At 41.0% G+C, this 27,527-nt stretch overlaps 1 protein-coding gene across 2 annotated transcripts in view; it reads right to left on the reverse strand.

Moving 5' to 3' along the window:
* Nucleotides 1-27,527, reverse strand: part of LOC136867486 (protein maelstrom) — a 156,144-nt gene that overhangs the window by 52,156 nt on the left and 76,461 nt on the right. The window contains exon 1 of one of the 2 annotated variants that reach the window (XM_067144698.2): nucleotides 8,229-8,936. The exons of the other annotated variant lie outside the window; for it this stretch is intronic. Coding sequence (XP_067000799.2) covers nucleotides 8,229-8,768 — 540 coding nt within the window. The 5' untranslated portion in view covers nucleotides 8,769-8,936. Of the gene's footprint in view, nucleotides 1-8,228; nucleotides 8,937-27,527 lie in introns of those variants that run through there. 2 annotated transcript variants of the gene reach the window in all.

The raw sequence follows: 27,527 nt of genomic DNA on the forward strand, positions 1-27,527 counted from the left end.
TGCCAGAAAATGCCAGTAGATGCAGAAATAATGTTTTATGTAAGTGGAAGTTGTTATTTGTTATCTACTGTTGTGTTGGTTGCTGCCCGTCTGTTGGCTCTGAGTCTGGTATTAACAGTTACTGTGACTGACTGGTGTTAACAGACTCAGAGCCAACAGACGGGCAGCAACCAACACAACAGTAGATAACAAATAACAACTTCCACTTACATAAAACATTATTTCTGCATCTACTGGCATTTTCTGGCAAGGTTTCAGCCATTTTTATTACCTACCGGTGCTAAGGGCCACTTACAATTTTTCAGCAGATGCTTCTGTCTCACTTGCTGCCGAATTTCATCAGCGGCCTTGGAAACATTGTATTCATGACAATCAAGTTTATGCTTGTGTTCACGCCCTCATGTCGTTGGCTTTATATTATTACCACTTTGATTTTCCACTAATATTTTTTATGAACTGTTTTTAATTAGAATTTTAATAGAAGAAGTTTTAGTCTCTGACAAGATTATAGTTTAATCATAAGACAGTTTTCCATTAGCATTCTTATATATTGTATCACTTTTCACATTTTTATATTCCGAATTTTAATAACTGACTAAACTTTTAACTTCCACTTTTAATTTAGTTGTATTTTTGATGATTGTGTTTAGGCTGAAGACGCCCTTAATTGAGGGCAAAACAGGTCCCATATAACTAAAAATCTATTTATGTAACCACTATAAGTGAAAATATAAGTATTGAATAGGTGGAACAAATTAAAACACCTTTATTATTGTTGAACTGTAAAAATTTTCAATATGGACCTAAAATGAGGTTTATAACATGTAATGTAACATACCACTTAGTCGAGCAGCTCGTCTCCTTTCTCCCAAGTCTTCCCAGCCCAAACTTTGCAACATTTTTGTAACGCTACTCTTTTGTGATCCCTCTGTGGATCAGTGGTAGAGTGTTTACCTCTGAATCCCAAGAGGATGAGTTCCAACCCAGCAGAGGTAGTTGCATTTTTGAAGGGTGGATGAAGTCCATTCGATGCTCCATGTAGTATGATAACATCTAAAAGATTTCTGGTGACATATCTAGTATTTACCCTACAAAATTAATTAAAAATTCAGCCACAGATCACCCAAGAGAAATCCAGTTTATTCTGCCATATAATAATAATAATAATAATAATAATAATAATAATAATAATAATAATGTGATTCGCTTTACGTCCCACTAATTACTTTTACTGTTTACGGAGACACCGAGTTGCCAGAATTTTGTCCCGCAGGAGTTCTTTTACGTGCCAGTAAATCCACCAACACGAGGCTGATGTATTTGAGCACCTTCAGACACCGCCAGACTAAGCCAGGATCGAACCTGCCAAGTTGCAGTCAGAAGGTCAGTGTCTCAACCGTCTGAGCCACTTAGCCTGGCCATCTAATAGAGTAAACTGGAACTGCAGCTTAGATGGTGTCAAATGAAAATACTTGTGCATGGTAGCTGAGACCAAATCATCATCATCATCATCATTGTAGCTCATATCCAAATGCACATGACAATAAGGAAAGAAAAAGTGATCTCATGTCAGTAATAATAAAACTGAATTACTGTAAGTGAAATGTCATGTGAAAAAATTATAAACAATATATAACTTACTGCCATGGGGAGATTCAAACTTTTGACCTCAGAGTTTGGGAGCAGGCATGCCACCACTGAGCAAACTGGACATCAGTGTGAAGCCATATGTGTATTATGTGTATCACTGTCTCCCTATCAAATTAGACATTACTTTCACTATTTCTGAGGAGATGTGATGTATATACCATCCATTGTAAAGATACACCTTCATTTTTTTACATATTGGTTTACGGACATAATGAGGTATAATAATGGTCAACATACGGTGAATACCGGTCCCTTGGTCTGTACTGACGAGTAAGCAATGCTTTACATCCTTGCGCATGCACAGTGTAGTGCACAAGGCTGCCAACCTACTTAGGAACCAAGACGAGTGCAATGAAATTTTTTTCTTGATGTGCGGACAGTATGCGCCGCGACCATAGGAAAGAACCTATTGAAGAGAATGTTCTCATGACAGAGATTAGCCTGGTGGCCTGCGACACCAGCACGTTCTATGTGGACTAGTGGTGAAAAGCTGAAATATCTTTCTTGCCATATGGACAGTATGCACTGAGGCCACAGATAAGAGCCTCTCAGAGGGAGTGTATAATGTTCTCAAGGCATGGTGGCCTGCGATACCAGCGCATCCTATATGGGCTAGTGGTGAAAAGATGAAATACCTCTTTTCTAGCAAGTGATGAAAAGCTTAATTAATTCAGAATGCCGGACAGTAACAAAGCCTACTAAATTATTCTTGGTAGATAGCACCTTGAGATCGAGACAGCAGTGCATTTCATTTCACGAGTCCCTGTCAATAACTGTCCATTGGTGATTCAATACCTCTATTATTCTATTGATACGGCTGTGTGTGGTGGATGTCTTATTAATGTCACTGGTTTTTCACCTACTTATAAGAACAACTTCAATGATTTAATTCAGTTGTACATACGTCACAAATTACTTTCAAGTAGCTGAGTGTGTGAAAAGTGTGACCGTGATGTTAAATTATTAGTGAATATCAAGCTTAATCGTGTAGCTTTTGCTTGTGATCGGCGAGCACAAGGGGGTGGCGAATGCGGGTGTATGCCAGTGCCTGGAAAAATACTTTCTTTGGTGACTCTGCATTGAGCTTGTACCAAACAGGTTGTTTTGCGGTCCTTTAGTGTGTGTTTCCTAAACCACTGGGCTCTATTATCAAGGTCAAGTTGGGTCTTTCTCACACTACTATTGTTGATTGGTGCAAATTTTGTACGGAGGTTTGTGTAGCATGGGTTGACGCCAATAAGAAACAAATTGGTGGACCTGGCATTCTTGTTGAAATTGATGAATCTAAATTTGGCAAATCCAAATACCACACAGGCAGGCAAGTAGAAGGCCAGTGGTTATTCTCAGGGGTTGACAGAGACAACCACAAGAACTTTTTTGTTGTATCAGAACAGAAAAGAGATAAGGAGACTTTGCTGGCAGTCATTAAAGAGTGGATATCACCAGGAACAGTCATCATTACAGACCGTTATAAGACCTACACCTACCTGGAGCACAAGGAATTTGTGCATCTTTGCGTGAACCACTCTATTCACTTCCTCGACATTAGAAAGAGTGGTCACGTTCACAGGGGAAACTGAAAGGTCATGCCCAATTATAGGCTTGCCATGCACACTCAGAACATTGAGAAAAGGTGGCAACACTTTCAGCTACTCAGTTCCAGGGTTCAGCAGGAGAAGGCATCATTTTGTTAGATATCTAGCCTAATTCCTGTTCAAGACAAGTTTCCCCTTGGAAACGAGGTGCACAAATTTTTCAAAGCTGCCAGTGTCCTATATCCTCCTCTACAAAGTTTCATTTACAAACGTTGTTGTTCTGTATTATACACTGCTTCACTTACAGGCTAAATTTACTTGTGCTTTTTTTCCTGTGTGGGTTGGTAGAGCTATGTATTTCTGATCATTCATGGGAATAACGTCATATATCCAATTACATTTTTGCCTATACCGATGGTAATAGCTGGTCCAACAATGGAGAATAGCGGTCGATATTCTTCATCTATATGTATAAAATAAGAGTTTTGTCTGTACATTGCTCAGAATTTGAAAGAATGGTATTTCTGTATCGATTATGTCCATAGCAACAAGGAAATGTACTTTTTACTTTTCCGTAATTTCTGTCTGTCTTTCTGTGTGTCTGTATATCTGTACACGCATCACGAGAAAACGGCTTAAGAGAATTTAATGAAAATTGGTATGTGAAGTTGGGGGATGGGCCACTACAATCTACGCTATAAATCATTTCACTCACGCTGAGTGAAATGGTAGTTTAGGGGAAGGCCTAAAATTTAATTCTCAAATATTTATATTATTAGTGGTCCTATCAATAAATACTACATAACTAAAGTTATATATTTATGTCATACACTGTTAGCGTACTGGCTTTGATAACGCTGATATTCATCAATTTGTATTTTTGTTACCAAGTCCATATTAACGCTGAGCCACGAGAAAATGGGTTAACAGAATTTAATGAAAGTCGGTCTATAGAGTTGGGGAATAAGAAACTACAGTCTAAGTTATAAACAATTTTATTCGCCCTGTATGAAATTGTAGTTTAGGGGAAGGCACCCAAAATTTAATTTTTAATTGCCTATGTTATTGGTCCCATCGAAAAGTACTACATAACAAAAGTTATAGAGAATACAATTTCCGACCTTTTATGTTTTATTTAATTTTACCGTACCGACTATATTAAGAGTGGTATTTTAAAGTTGGAAGAAAACTAAACGTGAAGGCCTACAATATTGAAAGCGCATAACATTGATCAACAGTAACATTACACTGACCATTGTTTGTGGTGTTGTTTTTTGTCTCTTATGCTGCTGCTCAACTCCGATAGATGGGATTACTGCTGCGTACCGAGTATAACAGCCCGACTGAATATTGGCGGGAAATAGCTGGGGAGTTAGAAAACATTCTTCTTTAGCATGTCATTATTCTGGTTCATACATTTTCTGATACCGTACTGCTGGTACGTAACTCACTGGTTCTTCATAGTATTCCAGCTATTCGATCCCTACTGTGACCCGCTGTTTTGAACGAGCAGTGTGCACTCTTAAGGCAAAGGCTCACTTAGTAGTAGTGGTAGTAGTAGTAGTAGTAGTAGTATGACCTGGTCTAGAATTGCAATTTAGGCATATTCCAAACTATAGCACCACAATTAACTAAATAACTCAAAATTCAACCCCGAAAAGAGCCGTTTCTTAAAAAAAGCTTCTTCCTCTTCACTTTTATTAAATTCTACATTAATTTTATTCAAAATTAACAGTGAAGAGGGGGTTCTCTGGTTTAGAGGAAAAAAGTGCCTCCAAGTCAGATTTTTCCGCCGCCAGTGTAGTGAATTGAGATTTTGTGAATCATCGGGTACTCGTAGGAAACAGATTAGTAAAAGGGCATAGTTTTCGCCCTGGGACTCTCCACTATTCGACCCCCCATCCCTCCGACAAAAGACTTTGTTCACGGATCACAGCTGTCTGCGGCCTGGTCATTCCAGCTCTGGAACTTTGGACTGTTAAACCGTAGTACTGTTCATTAAAAGTGAGAAAATGTGTGGTTTTCCATTCGATTGAGTATTTCATGTGAAATCATTGCTTTTACTCGTCCCATTCCTACTGACGTCATCATAATGATCTATGTTCATTTAAGTTGGGTAAACCACTAAGACAGTCTTTCTGAGGATGTAAAAAGGCAGGTGGAGAATGAGTGTCTGCCATTATAATTCAATTCTCCAACCTGACTGTGACTGATGGTAGTCAAGTGGGCCTACCATTACAATGAAAATTTCCTAATGCAGTTCTCATATAAGAAAAGACGTTTGGTGATTTCTCCACAGCTTTCCAGGGTAACGTTAAGAGCTATGCAATTTAATACACAGTCTTGCCCACAACGTGTACTCTACCTAACCTACAATTCTGTATACAATGTAGAATACCGTAGTGAAGCACGGCTACATCAGCTAGTTAGGTTATAAAAGTAAATATATTTCTGGGGTTGGGTTGGTGGATCCCTGAACATGGAATTCCAAACATGACTAAAAGCTGTTTCACTGGTAATTTAAAATTATCTGAGTGTCAGTTATTGATAATTCAGAAATTAACAGTTTCATCTAGCTCCTTCCCACACTGACAGCTAAAACTGGTTAGCAAATAAATCATTCTTAGTGGTAAAGAAAATTTCACCTTGTTTGATATTACATTGCTATGTTCTGCATGTAAATATAACTAACTATGAACCTTGCAGGGGGTGACAGATTCCTTGCAAATTAAAACATTCATACAGAGCAGTCAGAGTGGTCACCTGCAAAACAATAGTACACGAATCAAGATCAATTAAGTTCTCGTATGTTTAAAGCTGGGAGGCCAATCAGTTTATAATATTTACTTACTGATTGTATTAACCACATATATGTACATTATAACTGCTGCTTCATACACAGGCGTCTGACAGCTTGATCTTCAACCCATTTCAAAGTAAGTATGTGGAAAGGTTTGTCTGATAACCTGTGTCGATATGATGCCTGTACTTTCATATGCATTTATGTGCAAGTAGGACAGGAAAAGAAATGGCTATGGCCTGTACGTTGGACATCAACACTGCCAAGTGACTGGCGATGATTTTAAGAGGTGTCAATGTCAGAATGCTCTGAAAAAGATTTTAACCATACCAGCAAAGCAACTGTACAGGTCCCTTACAATTGCTTTGAGAGATACGAGACCAACATTCAGATGTCCAGATCACAGAGAACCATCAAATTTAATAACGGAAAATGAAATCGTTCAGGCCATCAAGGAAGGAAGGCGCAATAGAACACCAGGACCAGATGGAGTCAGAAATGAGCATCTAAAAGAGACAGTGAGGGAATTGTTACCGGTATGGAGTGCCTTACTGAACAAATGCCTCGAAACTGGAAGGGTCCCAACAGATTGGAGGAAGGCAACAATCCGAATGCTATATAAGGGGAAAGGAGACGCAGATGATCCGAATTCCTACAGAGGGATCGCGATGGAACAAACAGGTTTGAAACTTCTGACAAGGATCTTAACGAAGAGAGTGATGAATAAATTGGATGCACTGTTACCAGAGGAGCAATTTGGATTCAGACGGAAAAGATCTACAACTATGGCATTGGAGAATTTACTGAATCATATTCGTATCACCCTAGAAATGCCACGAGGCAAATTATTTGTGGCATTCATTGACTTCTCCAAGGCATTTGATTGGGTAAACAGAAGGTTACTCATAGATAAGCTGGAGAAGTTAATCGGAACATCTAATGTCACAACACTCATATCAAACCTGTTGGCTGAGAATTATATACAGGTGGACGATGGCATTGGGTCGTCAGATTGGATACCGCAGACTATAGGAGTTCTTCAAGGTGATCCACTTAGCCCTATATTATTTAACGCTTTCACCTCTGATGTAGTGTCAGAGATAAAGGAAAATACAGACACAGAAATGTACCTGTATGCTGATGACATGGCAATTGCGGCTGAAGACATAACAGAACTACAACGTGCGATGAACTTGTTAGTGGACTGGGCAAACAAGAATGAAATGAAAATAAATGAGGATAAGACTGAACTAGTCGTATTCAGGAAAGGAGGTAAACTAAAGGAAACAGAGCACATATGGTGTAATAATGTCCGCCTTCGCAGAGTTAGCAGTTTTAGATACCTAGGTGTAACCTTGCAGACCACATGCAGCAGTTTCAGGATCCATATAAGAGCTAGAATTATTGCAGCTCTGAAAGCGACGAATGACATCGAGAATATCACACAAATTGCAGTGGATACAGCCATGGTGCTTTTTCGAGTAAAAGTGCTACCAGTGTTAACCTATGGGCTTGAGATCATAGGGGAATTTCTGAGTTTGAAGCAATTAAACGACCTGGAAAAGATAAAATCCAGATATCTGAAGCGAGTCCTCAGTGTTTCAAAGACTACAAGATCTCGACTTGTATATGAACTCGCGAGAGAAACCTTCCTGATTGAGGACCTGAGATATAATCTTGTTTTACCAGGAGGCGCAGCATACGATAACCTGTTGCATAAACTTAGAGAAAAAAAGAGGGACATTTGGGAAGACTTCTACTCAACGGAGGCCATGACGAATCGAAAATGGATGGAAATGGGCTACCAACTGAGACACATAGTTACGAGGTTGGCTGTACACGGATTCCATTTCAAGATGTGCAAAAATAAAGTTTTTCACGATCCGAACATAAACTGTGTGTGTAGGCTATGTGACCAAGTATGTGAAAGATATCATATCCAGAAGTGTTCCTCGAGGTCCTGCTCGATTAGTGAATTTATTAAGGACTAACACTTATGCAGAGCGCATTAGACGCCACGCTGTCTTATCTAATTGTGAACTTCTATGCACATTGTGCGCAATAAAATTTATTATTATTACATTTAAGTAGGCCTACACCCCTTGACCAGACCAGGATTTGTTTTAGCAACCTTCACCACAAGAGAACCCCACTTTTATTATGGTAAGTACAGGTCATTTTCTACAACTTGATTTCATGTTACCATTAAGTTACAGTCTAAAACTCAACAACAGGAAACTTACCGCAAATATAGTGTTTTGTAAACCAAATGGAATTGGGGTTAATCTTGCAAAAGCAGCCACTTTAAATGCTCTTGGCCCCGATATGACGGACAAAATAGCACGGATATTGTCGTTCTCCAGATATCTCGAGAGATCAAATTTAGAATGGAATGCCCTAATAGTGAAGTGAGCAACAACAACACCAAAATTCACAGTAAGCAAGACTATTGTCATGCCACGTAATATTCCAAATAAGTAACCAGAAGCTACGATTAAAAACGTATAACCCCATGTAAAAGGGAATGACACTAGTGTAAATAAACACGCAAACAAAAGATAAATAATCCATTGTTCTTGACTTTCCACCCATAAAAGTACAGCTTTTATATATTCTTTACATTCAAAAATTAAAATTCCCACAAATATTAATGTGCACAATAAGAGAAATATATTGTACACTAAACCGATGCCACTGACTAAATTGAACTTGAGAAATGGAAGGTCTCCTTTTACGGCTCTAAATCCAGTTACACCTTCTTCAATCGTTATGATATCCATCATCACCAGTGAATCTTCTTACTCTATTTTACACACAAATTCTAATCAACACTTAATAACAAAATGTGATAACGTAAGTGCAATATCACACAAGTATACCGAAGTATACTGTTTGTTTTCGTGGTCAAACCCCTCAATCAGTTCATGACAGAAAGCGAGAGCAATTGATCGATTGTCCACTGTACTTCGCTCAAGACCGACTCCGTTTTGCTTCGCCCGATTCGCCTCATTCTACATGCTCGATGAAAAATATCGATTACTTAACTAAATGTTGGTGGAATCTTCGAGAATACTCGAAGGTGGAACCAAATACAGTAGAGATAATACGCAACACTGAGCGAGATATCGAGGGAGCTCACTCTAGCAAGACCAACTACAATATATTTAATACATTTAATGCAGCCAAATAGCCATAACAGAGAATATAGGTTACATTGATGGGTTACATATTTGCATAATCACGTATAGACATTGTTCTTGTACAGAATTCAATGTGGTACTGTTCACACGTTTTCCCACATAGTTTGCACTCACAGTCTATACTTGGGTCATGGAAGTGTTTTGATTTGCAGAGTAGGTGATGAAAACCGTGAACTGCTAATCTTGTAATGACATGTCTTAATTCAAAATTAGCTTTTGTCCACGAGCGATCTATCATTGCCCCTGTGCCATAGAAGTCTGGTTGGACTTCTTCTGTCTTCTCCGTCAGATTTACTAGCAGTTTCTTTGATGCACCGGTGTTCGGTAGTGGCATACTTGTCCTGAGATCTTCTATGAGAAATGATTCCCTTGCGAGGAGATATACAAGTCTAGATCGTGTCGTTTTTGATACACCTATCACCTTCTTTATATAGTTCGCTTTCACCTTTTCCAAGGTTGATAAGTTCCTCGTTGTTAAATGTGTCCAGATAATTTCAATGCCATAAGTCATTATTGGAAGAATTTTTACTCTGAATAGCAACATTGCTGTCTCCAGACTAAGTGATCTAATGTCTTTTATTTCATGCATTGCCATCATTGCTTGAGTTGCCTTTTCTGTGACATGTTTTGTGAAACAATATGCGCTCGATTGCAGGGTGATGCCTAAATATTTGAAGTCTGATACTATCTTTAATTTTTTATCCCGAATGAAGGTCTCTGCTGAGGCGGGTACTCTCCCTCCTTTCCTGAACACCATGGTGTCTGTTTTTGAGATGTTTATGAACAGCTTGTTTTCGGAGCACCAGTTTTGGACGTCATTTACAGTTTCCTGTAATTTTGTTATACAATATATCAGACCTTAATGCAGCTATCGATAATAGCAAAAATGGCGGCCCGATCGGTTTGTTCAAATGTAAACATGAGCATGTGCGAAGCATCTGTTTAGTTCTTTCTGTTGGTTTGGTTTGATTAGAAAACGTTAGTTTAGAGATGTTTTTATTGAAATTTGGTTTTAAAACTATTTTAATATATTAGGACGTGTCGATCGTATTGCATGCCTGGATGTAATTCATATTACAGCAGATGCACTCACATTCAGATCAAGTGTTCTTAATGCATCGTGACGATTTCGTAGTTACAAGTATTTTATTAGTGCATTAAAACATTCGAGGATAAATTTGTTAATAGAGTGGATGCGTTCCGCGTGCTTGATGAGCTGTTTTTCCGGATAAGTCCAAAACTCTGTGTTGGTGCCAATCCATTTTAAAAGTGAGGTTATTAAAAGTGATAAAGCTGTTTATTTTATATGTGAATGAAGAAGATTATATTCGCCTTGTTAAATTAGAGGACAAGGTATCAACTGATATACTGTCACTTACAGTACGTTATTACGTTGCCAACGATTTGGGTGTTAAAGTGCTTTATACGAAAATGCACATGCTACCAGAGAACTTCAAATAGATTCTCCTATTGATTATCTGAAGTGAAATTGATATAGCAGTTTCGTGGATCATTGTCAGAACCATTGTTATGAGATAATTGAAATTCGCCAAAGGTTATGTTTCTAACAAATTTCTTGAACGAGGTAGGCTATTATACTTAAAAGTATATGGTAACAGAAAGGTCATTCAAATAAATGTATTTCTAAAACAAGTATTGATTTATAGGAAGAATTTACCAAGGGTGCTCCCTACTATATCTACACCAGTTCGATAAATTTCCAATTTCTTTGAGATCACTTAAGAAAATACGGTACTAAGTAGACAATTGCTGCCACTTGGATGACAGCTCTAAATTCAGATCATCGGTGAGTGATTAATTAATTAATTGACTGAATTGAAACGCGTCAAATATTCCCCCAGGACTGTTATTTTAGAATGCAATCCTGTATTACCTATTTTCTTTACCATAGTAGCTCGTAGAAAATATATATTTTTTTAATTATCCACATATTGCTTACCTAAATATAGGCTATTTCTAGTTAGTGCTGGTCTATTACCCAAATTAAATTTTCTGTTCGTTATTATTGACAGCTTAGCAATTCAGTGCGATAATCCAAAGGTTATGTTTATGTATCACATGCGTGTTTTCATGGAACCGATGCGTCGGCCATGTTGTTTTTGTATTAAGGTCTGATATTATTGTAGATGGTCTTGACTCTAGCGGATAGACCTGAACCACTGCCTGCTCGATCTGCATCCGATGGCTGCTTATACTGCCTGCTCATTACCACATTTTATTATTATTATTATTATTATTATTATTATTATTATTATTATTATTATTATTATTATTATTATTAAGAAAAGAGCGCACAAACGTGCATAAAATTAGTATACATTGAACAAATAGATACAAAAATACACTATTCTTTGCTGTATTCCTTTAGAGTCTTGTGTCTCTGTGTACAAATTGTAAAATGATAACGCTCACACACTTTGTTGCATAGTTTGCATAAGCAGCCTTCATCTGGGTCATGGAAGTATGTTTTCATGCACAATTTATGGTGAAATCCATGTACGGCTAGTCTAGTAATGGCACTACGCAAAACCTGGTTTGGTCCACCCCATCTTCGGTCTAGCATGGCTTCTGTCGTGAAAAACTCCGGCCATATTTCTTCTTGTTTTTCCTTTCTTTTCCTAAGGACTGCTTCTGCTTGTGGTGTAGATGGTAGCTGCAGGATGTACCTCATATCCTCTATGAAAAAGCGTTCTTTTGCAAGCATATACGCTAGTCTTGACGGCGCTGTTTTTGCTATCCCCAGTATTCTTTTCAGGAATCTGGCTTTTACTCTTTCCAGGGTTTCTATGTCGGTCTTAGTAAGGTGGTCCCAAATGAGTTGAATACCATAGGTGGGAGTAGGGAGAATTTTGCTGCGGAAGAGAAGCATTGCTGTTTCTAGTGAGATCATGGTGGGGTTTTCAATGTCGTAGATCCCTCGTATGGCTGCTGCCGTTCTTTCTCTTATGTGTATTCTGTAAGAGGTACCATTAGATTGAAGAGTGATGCCGAGGTATCGGAAATTACCTACTCTTTTCAAGGTCTGTCCTGAAAACGTGATTGTGTCTTGTGCCGCAACTCTTCCTCCTTTTCGAAATGTCATGTAAACGGTTTTGTCTTTATTTAATTGTAGGTCATTTTCGTCGGCCCAGATCTGTAACTTGTCCATTGCTTCCTGGAGGACCTCCCTGTTTCTTGAGCCTAGTATCATATCATCAGCATAGGCGTATAGCACGACTGGAGAATTCTGTATTATCTTCGTTACATCTGCTGTGGCGATATTGAATAAGATTGGGCTTAATGGATCACCCTGGAGGACCCCATTGGTTTGTGTGATGGGGGGCGAGGTTGATACACCGTCTTCGATTTCAACGAAGTTGAATGCTAGCAAATTATTTATTGCAGTGACCAGAGGGTTGTTTTGTCCAATCATATGTTCTAGCTTCTTTATTAACTTGGCTCTGTTCAGGAAATCGAAGGCTTTCGTATAATCAATGAAGACAACGTGAAATTTTCCTCCTCTGTGCCTTAGTGCCTCATGTATGTCGTTTAGTAGATTTGCAATTGCGTGCAGGGTGCCTCTCCCTTTCCTGAATCCAAATTGCTCCTCCGGAATGTGGATTTCAATTTCCCTCTCAAGTCGCCGGGCGAGAATTCTTGTGTAAATCTTGAGGGAGTTGTTCTCTAACGCTATTCCTCTGTATGAGTTTTCATCATTGGCTTCTCCTTTTCCTTTATAGAGGATTTTCATTCGTGATTGCCTCCAGCTATCTGGAATAACTCCGCTTTCAAGACTTCTATTGAAGAGTTTTGTCCATACGGGTCCTAGTATTTCCAGGGAGTCTTGTAGATTTTCAGTATATATCCCGTCTGGCCCTGCAGCCTTCCGCTTTTTCATGGAAAATACTATCTCTTTTACTTCTGTAAGGGTTATTGCAGATATTGTTGTATTGTTCTGTTTTCTGATGTCGAGAGCCCGGGTTCTGTTTCCTTTGTTGAGAATTGTTGAGAAGTGGGTTTTCCAAGATTCAATGGATATATGATTAGACTGATGATGTACTCTTTTCTTCAAGGCTATGTAGGGGTCTTTAAGAGCTTCCTTAGCTTGTATCTTTGCATGATCTTCCATATATGCTGATTTCTTGAGAGCTAACAGATGCTTATAGAGTTTTCTTTGACGAGCGTACATTTGAAGGTTTGATTTATTCGATTGTTGTCTGGCTTGGTGCAGTAGTTGAAGTGTTTTCCTTCGTTCTTCATAACACTCATGATCAAACCAAATTTTTGAGGTCCGTTCTGTTTTGGGTATCATGGCGTTTTTAATGTAGTGGTTGATAATTTCTAGAGCAGAATCTGTTTGGTCTGCTTCAACGAGCTGTGATGCTAATTCTACCTTTGTTTGGTTTGCCTGTAGATTATCGATGTCTAGTTTCCTTGATCCTGTTTGTGTCTGTTTTACTTTGTCTTGGCAGTTCTTTCTTACTCTGAAAGTCGCATAGATTGGTAAATGTTTCTTGAGTACTGCGATGTTTTGTCGCTTTGCTATTTGGTGATCTATAAAGGTGATCCCTCTGCCTCGGAAGAAGATGAGGTCGATAGTGCTAGTTCCATTCGGTGCAATGTATGTAACTTCCTCTTTTTTATTGATCAGAGTGTATCCTTCAGCTGCTAAGATTTCCAAGAAGAGATCCGTCTTGCTGTTCGGTTTGTCGAGCCTGCAGTTCAGGTCGCCGGTAATTATAACATTTTCTTCCTTTGCTACATATGTTATTGCCCTAATGACTTGTTCCATCGCGTCATCCATAGTTTTTGCAGGGCTGATATAAATTCCTACGAAAGATATGTAGGCTGTTTTCACAACAATTGTATTTTCTTCAATTTTAACATGGCACTAAATGAAACACTCCGTTTACAAATACCCACAGCAGATGGCAGCACCAACCGGCTCCTGAACTGTAGGAATGAAATAGCGGGAAACAGGGTAGTAGTAGTAGTAGTAGTAGTAGTAGTAGTAGTAGTAGTACTGTATTTGTTTACAGTGAAAATGGTGTACTCAGTTCTTGAGTTCGCGCTGGTTCCCGGTGGCGAGTGGACGTGACTATCGGTGCTAGCGTATTAATCGGTATAGTGTGCGAGTAGGTTCGGTTTTGGTAAGGTGTTCAAGTTTCTTCGCTTCCTTGGGAGTGGTGTGGGAGTCTTGTGAGTAATTATATGTATTAATTTCCCAACTCCCTCCGAACCTCATGGCGGAGTCGAGTGGGGGACAGAGTATGGAGGAGGAGTCAATTGAGGTAGATAGTCGTGAGTTTTCTTTGGATAACACCCTCGTGTTAAATGACCCACCCCCACCTGATAGTCACCGTGCTCCTTCTCCTAAAGTTGATGTGTATTCTCTGAAACCTGACACACAGACATATGATGAGACACATACGGGACCCTACTTAGTATTTGTGGAGGCCATTTCTGACGGTAAGAAATTGGGCAACATCCATCCCATGGCTTTGGGAAAAAACATTTATGATCGTAAATTTGAAGGTGTTGCTCAACTGGCTCGGCGAGGTCGCCATAGGATCCAAATTGAGTTTAATTCACGAACAAAAGCTAACGATTTTCTCACCAACCCTATCTTAAAGGAAAAAAACCTTAAAGCGTTTATTCCTTCCGCGTCACTCTATAAGATAGGCGTTACGAACAAAAGCTAACGATTTTCTCACCAACCCTATCTTAAAGGAAAAAACCTTAAAGCGTTTATTCCTTCCGCGTCACTCTATAAGATAGGCGTTATTCGAGGGGTTGATAAAGATTTATCGGTCGAGGAACTTTGTAAGGTTGCTGAATCAACCGCCCCCTTAGTCGAAGCACAGAGAATGAACCGACGCTCCTTTCAGGATGGCCGCGTCAGTTACATTCCAACTGGTACCATTAGACTCACGTTTCGCAGCCAGACTCTCCCTACTTTCATTTCCATCTACCGGGTTCGTACCCAGGTCGAACCACTTGTTTTCCAGCCGACGATTTGCCGGCGATGCCAACGATACGGCCACACCAGAAAAAACTGTAGGGCTCAACACCCTCGATGCGCTAATTGCGCACATGAACATGAAACTACAGAATGTAAGAATTCTACCCGACGTTGTCCCAATTGTTCAGGAGAACATTCCGTAGGTTCCCTTCAATGCCCAGAACATCAACGGCAACAGGAACTGAAAAAAAAGGCGTTGGACGTCCCTCAGTTACCCTCAGAGTCCTTTTTTACTCCGACTGCCAATAGATTCAACCCCATTTTGATCTTACACAACTTTCTTCCGCTTCCGAGCACTTCGCCGTTCCCTCAACCCCAGCCGACGAGAAAGCGAAAATTTACGGCGGTCGTTTCATCGCCTCCACCTAGTCCGGATCGTTCGCCAGGTTACGATGTCAAGGGATATCGTGCTCTTCTCAAACAGCCTCCCTCTGTCACAACTGCTATATATCCTCTACCTTCCATATCGGGGACAAACCTCCCGACCACTTCCAGGCATGTAGATTCTACTGTATACTCCAAGCAAGACAGTTCCCGGGCCTCGAACTGGGTATCGGCTACCATTACAGCTATTTCAAACAAACTTTCTGCTTATGCCCGGGCGGCTGAAAACGATGCTAAATGGTCTAAAATGCTCCTCACCATGCAAGAGGAAGTTCAGTCCCTACTCCGCTCATTAGTATCTTTTATATCGGTACATGATCATTCTTCAGTGGAATGCACGTAGCGTAATTCACAAGAGACATGAATTATTCTTACTCATTGATTCTTACAAACCTCATCTCATTTTCATCAGTGAAACTTGGTTGGCTCCGGCCAAACATTTTCATATACCCCATTATACTGTTATTCGTCCTGACAATTATTGTTTTGACGAGGCGTGTATTTTGGTCCATAACAGCCTACCATACTCGTCGGTATCATTAACGTATAAAATACCTGGTACACAGGCGGTCGCTATTGTGATCGACCACATCCATTTTATTTCCATCTATTGCCCCCCGAGAATTCAAGGCACTTATGCTGATTGGGAGACTTTTTTCTCACAACTGCCGCACCCCTTTCTTCTGGGGGGCGATTTAAACGGGCACCATCGGAGTTGGGGATGTGACGTTTTGTGCCCTAAGGGCAATAAAATAGCTAAATTAGCGGCATCACATCAGTTACGCATTTTGAATGATGGGTCACCTACTCGCGTTACGCCCCCTTCTACGCATAAAATTGCTGTGGATTTAACTATCTGTTCGAGTAATCTGGCGCACCGTGTGGAATGGGAGATCGTCAAGGACACCCATTCCAGCGACCATTTCCCTATCTTTATTGGGTTGGCTGACAGTCTTCCCGCCGCTCAACCCCCGGTTAAAGTAAGCAGACGAATGTGCCACTTCAATTCTTCTCAGTTTCAACATTTTTTAGTCCACACGCCTTAGGAGGTCAACCGGTGTCCTACAGTTCCTTCACAGCTATTATCACTGAATATCTAGATCTCTACCATCCACTCCAACCATATTTCCCACCTAAATCTATCGTTTATGCACGCTGGTGGGACGCGGAATGCACCGCCTTAAAATCACGCCGGAAAGCAGCTTTGCGCTCCTTTCGACGTTTGGGTACGTTTCAGTCTTATTTACATTATAAAGTCATAGTAGCACAATCGACAAAGGTTTTTAATGATAAACGCCGCCGGGCTTGGAAAACTTTCATTGCCTCGTTAAATAGGCAGACACCGTCCAAACATATATGGAGAGCAATAGCTGGTCTATCGAACCGCCTCCTTAATCCACCGTCTACTATACATTTCAATATGAATGCTTTGATAACCTTTTTTCATCACCTCACGCCGGATTCGGTCGACCCTCAGTATGGTTTCGTTATCCCTCCTAGTTCTAATACCTTTTCGTCGCTCATGAGCCCAATTGACATAGAAGAATTAAATCTGGTTATCAATACTTCAAACAATTCGACACTTGGACGGGATGCGATCTCGTATTCCGTACTAAAGCAACTCCCCCTTCTCGCTAGGCAACATTTACTTCACATTTTCAATCATTGCATTGAGACGGCTCGAACCCCTTCCACATGGAATGACTTTTATCTCGTACCCCTGTTGAAACCAGGTAAAAATCCTCTCCTTACTGATAGTTATAGGGGTATCTACCTGGGCCAATGCCTTAGGAAACTTTTCCAAAAAATTCTTCTGGAACGCCTCAAATGGTCTCTCGATTTTTATAACCTGCTACCAAAATATCAATTTGCCTTCCTCCCGGGTCGTTCTGCCTCTGATGCCATCAATCTTTTGGTCACAGATATCAGTTTAGCACGTTGTCGGAAGGAACCTTTGTTGTCAATTTTCTTTGACTTACGGGGAGCATATGATCATGTTGACTTAAAAATTCTACTCCAAAAATTGTTAAATTACAATTTTCCGCCGCCCTTTATTAATCTCCTATTGAATATGCTAAGGCGCAGATCACTTCAACTCAAACATTTCCCACACATCTCAGCACGTCTGACCTCTACGGGGCTCCCTCAGGGGGATATTCTAAGTCCTATTCTCTTCTCAATCTATTCGATGTCCCTCGAGAACATTATTACACGCAGAGCACGTATGATCCAATTTGCTGATGATCTCGTGATATATCTCAGTCTTCCACAACTTGAAGAGGTTTATAAGTCATTACATCTGACGTTACTGGATTTTGGAACGTGGCTCCATGATCATAACTTAGAGGTATCTTTCGCTAAATGTCGTGCGATGATTTTTTCTTGGGCTCGGCGTACAGATCACCCGCCTATTCGCTTCCAAGGGTTTTCGATCCCGATAGTCCAGTCTACTAAATATCTTGGTATTTACCTTGACCGGAAATTACTATGGCATTCCCACCTCAAATACCTGGTGGATAAGTCCTTTCCTAAAAAACAACTCTTTGTTGCCCTACGACATAGATCCTGGGGATCCGATCCTAGTACGATGCTTCTGTTATATCGTAACATTATTCGATCGTCTTTGGATTATGGCTCGGGGTTTATCGACACGGCGGCCAAGAATAAACTTAATCACTTGGATTCACTGCAAGTACAGTTTGTTAAACTTTGTCTTGGGGCTCTCCCATCTTCCCCCAACAATGCCACCCTGGTTGAAGCCGCGGAATCCCCCTTAAATCTGCGGCGAAAATTGCTAGCAACCAAGTTTCTTTTACGGACTTTATCTCTAAACTCTCACCCTCCCATCCCTAAATTATCTTTGCTCGTTCGTTATTATCAAGATATGGGTACTCAGTTACACAGATTCCCCGCGCTGGCTTGGGCTTATTGGAAATTTAGCTATCTTCGCAACTCTATTCTGCGTAACCCGTCCACAGCTAACTACATTTTTCCCTTTCAGGCAAACTACTATGTTCCTGACATGATACTCCCCACGTCAGGGGAGGTCCCATCTTTTGGCCCGGCCCGGTCACAAAGTGCTCGGAAATATGTCCATCACATTTTGGCACAGGATGTTCACACATTAGCACCAGTCTTTTATACAGATGGGTCCAAAATTTGCACCCCCCCCCCAGGTGTGGGGGCGGCCTTTTTCTCTACAGATCTTGTTCTAGGTAAACAATTCTCCCTCCCGTCGGAGACTTCTATTTTTACGGCTGAAGCTTTCGCCATCCGTCAAGCCCTCTTATACGTTAAGTACTCCCGCCTCGAAACTGCCACTATTGCTTCTGATTCCTTGAGTGTGCTTCAGGCTTTACACAATCCCAATTACCGTTCTCATTGGTACATTCAGAATCTTCGAAAAATTTGTTTCGATCTACATCAACGAGGTAAACAGATTAAATTTATCTGGGTTCCGGGTCATTCCCATATCACTGGTAATGAACAGGCTGATCGCTTAGCTCAGGCTGCTGCGCATGGTCAGGGTGTGGCGTTTTATTTGATGTTGCCCTACATGGAATTTTGGAGCGGTTGTTGCGAGACTCTACGACAGATTTGGCAGACTGAATGGAGTAACCCCGCGTGTCGAAAAGGACGGAACTTATTCACGATTCTCCCGATTGTCACACGTTCTCCGTGGTTTACAAAACATCCTTATACTCGACGTCATATTACGAATCTTGTCCGTTTGCGGCTTAACCACATGTGCACGCCGGATCAATTATTTCGGATGAAGTTGGTCGCGTCTAACCTCTGTCAGTGTCGTACGTCGATTGCTACCATTAATCATCTACTTTTTCAATGTCCGTTACTCGAAATTAGCAGGCGTAAATGGTTACAACCTTTTTTTCGTACACAATTCGCGTTGCCCACTCAATTGACGTGTTGGATACTCGATCCCACGCCTACTACGGTAATTGCCCTCTCGAATTTCCTTTATGACACTAATTGTTTACTGTAGGTTCGGTGTTGTTGTTTTCTCTTTCCCCTTATGTGTCGACCTGGTCTTGTTTGTGATGGTAGAAGTCGCCAAGTATCGGTCACTCTGGCGTGAAGTCTAGTACCTTGTGTCCTTGTATTTTTCCTGTGTGGTAGATATGTAATTGAATTCCTTATCCCCTTTTTTTGCATTCCATATTCTGTTTCAGTCTCCTCCATCGTTTGTGTTTGTTTAGAGAATGCGTGGCTGGGTATACCGCTCCCAAGCGAAGCCCATTAAATTATACGATCAAGACAAGACAAGAAGACAAAATGGTGTACTGCTGCGTGCCTTTCTGCAAATCAAAGAAAGGGAAACCAGAATGCCGTGGTATTTCATTCCATGACACGGGCTTTTTCAGGAGATCCAGTTGAAGCCATGTTTAGTTCTATAAGAATGGGAGAAGGGTGCAATGACATGACTGACTCCCGGGCTACTCAGAATTCCATAAAAAAAAATTTGAAATCCGGTATTTTAATGTCCACCGATGGTGCTAACGTTGTCCACAAACAAAATTCAAAATTTTCTGCGTCAGTATCCTCTCCCGGACTTGACGAAACAGAACCAGTGATGCCCGCTGAGTATGTACTTGATTTACTGGAAGATGTCCGTGAGCCCCCTAGTCAGTGTATGTCACTTTGGAAACTGCTTCCCATGCATTAGTGTGTGGTTATTTAGTGCATGTAATCGAAGAAAAAACAATGCAGCACGTGCTAGAGTAACGTTTCCACCTCAGTTAATACATCCCCATTGATGAACTTAATCAGACAGTCTGATAGAGGCGGCGTTTGCTATCCCCAGCAAGGATTTATTGGCCTAATTATGGGGCTACAGAAATTTGTTGAGGCAGCTCTACCGTACTGCAAGAAATCTGCAAGTCTGCTCTAGACTATAAAAAACTATATTCTACCTTCTTTAAATAATAATAATAATAATAATAATAATAATAATAATAATAATAATAATAATAATAATGTTATTTGTTTTACGTCCCACTAACTACTTTTACGGTCTTCGGTGACGCCGAGGTGCCGGAATTTAGTCCCGCAGGAGTTCTTTTACGTGCCAGTAAATCTACCGACACGAGGCTGTCGTATTTGAGCACCTTCAAATACCACCGGACTGAGCCAGGATCGAACCTGCCAAGTTGGGGTTAGAAGGCCAGCGCCTTAACCGTCAGCCACTCAGCCCGGCTCTACCCTCTTTGTGCCACTGTAAGATTTTAAAGTGTGTTAGTAACAATAAGCACCAGGAACTTGTGTCAGAAACTGTGGTGGCCAAATTCGTGAAACCTCTACTTAGTAATGTAGGGAAGTACCATACAGACAAAGTTTACAGGTTTTCTTATTCGTCGAAATCTCTTTCTCGAAAAGTTCTGAAGCTATCACTCTCTAGAGTACCACTTTATGCATACAATTCTTTAATTTTTCTGTTACTTTCAGATTTAAAATTTTGATTGTATGCTTATCTAGCTGTATTCACGCGATAACTGGGTACGTCTGGTGCTGCGATCTAGCGGCAGATTGTTTGTAGGTCGTGTTACACATTTGAATATGGAATGAGCAGGCAGTATAAGCAGCCATCGGATGCAGATCGAGCAGGCAGTGACCTGAACAGTACTGATTCTCTCATAAGAGCACGTGTATATTTGTGTGAAGTTTTTGGTGTTATGTATGCGTTTTCAGTGAGTTGATATCATTAAATAGTAGTGTGTGTCATTCCTTGATATCTCCTCTCAACATGAGGGGAAAGCTATGTGCTGTGTTTGGCTGCAGTAATTACGAAGTAGAGAAAAATGCGCGGTCGTTCTTCACGTTCCCTCGTGACAAGAACATGCGAGTAATATTGTGTTTGCACACTGGCGTAGCCAAGGGGGGGGGGCAGTGCCCCCCCCCCCAAATGTTTCCTGAAACTAGAGCGAGGATCAGCCGTTGTTTTACGTACGGTACGAACAACTTAAAAACTTACGCCGAAATGTTAAATTAACGTAGCGGCAAAGAATCTACTAGCAAGGCTCAATAGGACCATACACAATTTTTCAGATTTGTATTGCTTGAATGAAAGGAAAACACTTAGGATTGTGATGCGCGGGGATATTTCCCTGTAGATGCCTGAGTATTGGGAATGTATTCGTGTGTTGACAAATGTCAAGACATGAGGAAAGGGGCAATTAGCAAGGAATTACTCAGTAGGGGGGCGGAACGTGACCACCGAGATAACCGGGGCCACGGCCAGAGACAGTTGCAAGCTTACAACATCGTGTCAGCTTTTGCACATCGGTTCCCGGAAACTACAATGTCGTAGGGATCCTCGGGTTATACCGTGGTTGAGAGATGTGCTGTGTTTAAGTGGCAGCGTTGGGAAGACTGTGACAGGATTGTGAGCTGCACTTATTTCCTCATTTTGTGCCATATAAGTAACTTTATTTGAAGAGGGGCCGTTATTTCACTGAGAAGGCATCCTCGGCAAGTTATGAAAAAGTTTTTAAAAAATTCTAATAGTAGCAAGACAATCGCGGATGCCTGCCTAAGTTCGATAGGTAGGCCTATATATTTTGTCAAATGCTCGAGAACTGATTGGAACCTCAAATGGCAACATCAAAACTATTTTGTAATTGGCGGACGTGATAACTCAGTTCCAATGGCTCCATCTTCTAATCAGGACGGCCCAGGCATGAATAGCAGTCGATGCATGAAACATTTTGAAAATGGGAAGTCACGTTCTATTGATACGGATTCTACTTAAAACACTAGATCCCGCCCCTTACCTTTCTTTATACGTTTCAGCCATAACCGCATCATTTATGGTGGTGTATTTTGAGTATCCAACCATTCTTCGGGCTTACCTTGTACCTTAAATGGTGAGTGGATGCAGTGGCATACCCACAAAATAATTTCAGGCTAGTAGCACGGATACAACTTTTCCTTGGAAGGGGTTGTGAAAAGATTTTTGTAATTTTTATTTAGAAATTGCCTTACGTCGCACCGTAGGTCTTATGGCGACGATGGGAAAGGAAAGGGCTAAGAGTGGGAAGGAAGCGGCCGTGGCCTTAATTAAGGTACAACCCCAGCATTTGCGCGCTGTGAAAATGGGAAACCACGGAAAACCATCTTTAGTGCTGCCGACAGTGGGGTTTGAACCCACTATCTCCCGGATGCAAGCACACAGCTGTGCGCCCCTAACCGCACGGCCAACTCGACCGTTGGATATGAAACGAAAGCCGGTCCTACCGAGTGCTCTGACGGATCGTCAGTAGATATTGATGGTTTTGATTGTTACCATGTACCATCATAGCTTCTGTACTCTTAACATAAACCGTCTGCATTATTGAAACTGTTCGTAAAATTGGTAATATCGTTCTTCGTTTGTGAGGAAGTAGAATCTTCATTTAATTTGTCTTCTTATAAAAAGGAACCACTTTGGTACTACACCCAGTGAAGGTGACTACCTTCCAGGTCGTAGATATTTCGATTACGGGAGATTCAAGGCCAACTCTACTGCACCCAAAACAAGGCTGTATCTTCCCCATCCCATACCTATGTTAACTCTGTCAGTGCCGGTAATCGAATGCAGGATGCCTTAAGTCAAATTCTAAAATAAGTAGACCTAAAAGTAACCAGCCGGCCCCGCGGTGTAGGGGTAGCGTGCCTGCCTCATACCGGAGGCCCCGGGTTCGATTCCCGACCAGGTCAGGGGTTTTTATGTGGATCTGAGGGCTCGTTCGAGATACACTCAGCCTACGTGTTTATAATCGAGGAGCTATCTGACGGTGAGATGGCGGCCCCGGTCTAGAAAGCCAAGAATAACGGCGGAGAGGATTCGTCGTGCTGACCACACGACACCTCGTAATCTGCAGGCCTCCGGATTAAACAGCGGTCGCTTGGTAGGCGATGGCCCTTCGGTGCTGTTACGCCATGGAGTTTGGTTTGGAAAAGTGAACAGAGAAGGAAGCGACACACCTGCAAGGCTCTTTAGTAGCTTCCAGCTAGTTCTTCTGTCCGGCCTCGTGCATTTAGGACAGTTGGAAAACGTACGCCGTAATAAATGCTCCTCATAAAACCTTTGTAAAAATACTAACTGCATATATTTTTAACAATGATCACAAACGCCTCCTTTTCATGTGGCTCAGTTGGTTGCGTCACTGTCCTTCTGAGTCCGAGTTCGCAGGTTCAAATCCCGTCTTGGACCGGTGGCCCTTAAAACGGTGTTGAAATGTCAACAGCTCCGTGTCGTTTGTTTCTGGCACGTTAATAAAAATTATACATATGAATATTAGCGTCACAAAACTGTAACTTTATACTACGGTACTATATTCTGTATCCCAGGCTTGCGAGGGAAAGCAATTAACAATTTGCTTTACGTCGCACCGACACAGATAGGTCTTATGGCGATGGTGGGATAGGAATGGCCTAGGAGTGGGAAGGAAGTGGACGTGGCCTTAATAATTAAGGTACAGCCCCAGCATTTGCTTCGTGTGAAAATGGGTAACCAAGGGAAACCATTTTCAGGGCTGCCGACAGTGGGGTTCGAATCCACTATCTCTCGGATGCAAGCTCACAGCTTCGTGGCCCTAACAGCGAAGGAAACTAATAGGACAAGGTAAACCCTATCTAGTATATGTTGTGACGTGTATCTTTGTTTACCAACTAACAAAATATCTATACCCATACGCTTTACATTCTATATTTATTTATTTATTTATTTATTTATTTATTTATTTATTTATTTATTTATTTATTTATTTATTTATTTATTTATTTATTTATTAGTGCCTTCTGTACAGTGGCGAAGTTAGGGCTCCAGGCCCCCTCGTACACTTAACCACATACTAATCAGAATCTTAAATAAAATACTGACATACTTAAAATTGTTAAAACTACATAAATTAATAGAATTGAAAATAGATTTAAATAAATTACTAACTAAATTAATATTAAAATAATTAATATTAAAAACTCTTAAAAATGACTAATCCTCAGGCACGCACACATTCATACCTCAACCATTCAGTCAGCTGTCCTCAGCAGGTAATCTCGGCAGGTGACCTTAAATCGTTATTTTAAAAAAGCTAGTTTCTCTGACCTGAGCTGGCAGGGTATTCCATAATCTGGCGACAGTCACCACAAATGATCTATTAATTTTATTTGTGCGGTGCAGTGGAATAGAAAGAGTGAATCTAGAACGTGTATTAAGTTGTAAAATGATGATAAAAAGATGAATTTAGAAGAAATATACAGTGGCTGACTTTCAGCTACCACTATAAAAACCATCGTTGAAGTGTGTAGCTGCCGACGTTTATCAGACATCAACCAGGAGTGAGCCGGATAGTATGGGGTGATACGAACATCGTACCCGATATTGTAAATAAATTGCAGGCAGGAATTCAATGCTCGTTGAAGTTTACGGGTTTCTTCTCTCGTCATGTCAACTTAAACAAGGTCACAATAATCAAGAATAGGGAGAATGAGTGTCTGTATTAGTTTGGCCTGTAGCTCAAATGGAAATACATCCGTCTGCCGTTTAAGAGGGTGAAGAACTCCAAAAATCTTTTTACGTATTTCTTTCCTGTGATCAGACCAATAAACTGTTTCGTTCATCATTACGCCGAGATTTTTAACCATTTCACTGTAGGGAATAATGTTACTATTCAGTAGGATAGGCGGGATTTCGACATTGTTTGAGCAGCTCAGTAATTTTCGTGATCCAATTATGATTGCCTGATATTTTGTGCAGTTTAGTATAAGAGAGTTTCGGTGTGCATATATATTGAGTCGTCGGAGGTCATTGTTAATATCTTGTCTTGCAGTGTCATATATTTGAAGATCGTCAGCATAGAGGTGGTGTGTGTTATTTCCTGTCACAGATGGTATGTCATTGATATAAATGCAGAAAATTAGCGGCCCTGGAATACTACCCTGTGGGGCAACATTACATTTCATTTTCCATTTTGAGGCCTTGTCGTTTACTGTTACACGCTGTTGACGGTTACTCAAAAGCACAGCCAGGTCGAAATTTAGCAGTTCCATTTTCTTTATCATAGTCGGAATTACTATAGTGTCAAAGGTGCTACTGAAGTCAAGAAGGATAAGTATAGGGAGCAGTCGTTTGTCCATAGCGTTTCTATTGTCTTCAGTAACCTTCAGAAGTGCTGTTGTGGTACTGTGGCCCTTCTTAAATCCAGATTGCAAAGGGTCCAAAACAACATTTTTATTTTGGTATTCCTGAACTTGCTCGCATACTAAATGTTCAAAGGCTTTAGAAAGCGCAAGGAGTATGGACATAGGACAATAGTCAGAGGGTGGTTGTGGGTGTTAACTCTTAGGTACGGGTATAATATTGGCTGTTTTCCAGACACGAGGGAAAGTTCTGTATAGTAAACAGTAGTTCAGTATGTGCGTCAGTATAGGGAGGACAGCACCCATAATGTTATGTATAAACCAAACCCCGCGGCACTTAAAGCCCTTGAAAGGGCCTTGGCCTGCCCAACGACCCCTGCTCATCCCGAAGGCCTGCAGATTACGAGGGGTCGTGTGGTCAGCACGATGCATCCTTTAGGCCGTTATTCTGGACTTTCGAGTCCGATGTCATCATCTCACCGTCAGATAGCTCCTCAATCCCGTAGCCTGAGTGGATTTCGAAACAGCCCTCAGGTCGAGAGAAAAATCCCTGACCTGTCCGGGAATCGAACCCGGGGCCTCCGGGCGAGAGGCAGGCACGCTGCCCCTACACCACGGGGCCGGCTGTTATGGATAAAAGTAATAGAAATAGCATCTGCACCTGTAGTCTTTGATTTAATCGAGTACAAAAACCTTTTTAACCTGATTTTCTGTGACACTGTGAAATGTGAATGGTGGATTGGCTGGAGGGGAGGGCGGTGAGTCGGTGCAGTTAACTGGGGTAGGTTGAATATTTATTCTACTAAAGTAATCATTTGTGGCGGCATCAGGAAGAATGAACTCGCCCCACATACAGAACACACCCTTGTGCACGATGCAACATTGCATCAGGGTATAGCTTGCAAAACTAGCGTCATTCGGCTGCGTGGAGTGATCATGAGCATCACGCCTGTTTGTGTCTTGTTGGTGTAATCAGTGTAACCTATCTCACATGCAAAGGTGTACTAAAACTGTGTGTGGTGTAAAAAAATCTTATTATCCATGAGGGCTGGTTTATTTATGAACGATGTGGAGCTGCCTACAACCAAGACTCCATAAATGGTGACCCCGAGTATGGAGAACACGTTCATACCATAACCTATCTTGGACCACGTGCTTCACCACAGATCACGGTATGTTACCACACTTTATTTCAAAGAGGCATTAGACTGTTTACTTCATTGGAACTACCACCTCTTCCGAGTATGAAACCAATTCGACAAACGACAAAAACAGTCGCCAGAATCCTAACGGCCGTCGGTGATATGCATCGCTTCAGTCCGCACGCGGCAACTTTACGCCACTTCTCTTTGTTACGCCGCATCTGCTACTCTTCAAGAACGCAACATATCATCTAAAAACTTGTATGTATATAACCTACGTTTTACTTGTTCCGGAATATTGCAAATTATTCACAACATAAATTCGTTGTGAAGTTGTACGAACATCACAAAGAAATGTATAGGCCTACAGTGGACAGTACCTAGTTTTCTAACCATAGTTACAATCTTGGTGTTAAATTGATGTACGTAATCCAGCAATCTTCTGTGCAATTTTCTTTCTCTTTTTGCTAATTAAGGCCTAAGATACAGACTACTCCACAACATAGGCCTACCCTATTTGCTGTTCAAACAAGTAAAATTACTTTAAAATAACCCGTGCCTTTTAGTGGTTTCTAAGTTGTTACATTACAGGTGTAACATACAGTTGCATTATATGGACATTCCTCAAGACTTAAAATGGACATTGGAACCCACGGT

Source organism: Anabrus simplex, chromosome 1 (assembly GCF_040414725.1).
Source record: "Anabrus simplex isolate iqAnaSimp1 chromosome 1, ASM4041472v1, whole genome shotgun sequence".
NCBI lineage: Eukaryota > Metazoa > Arthropoda > Insecta > Orthoptera > Tettigoniidae > Anabrus > Anabrus simplex.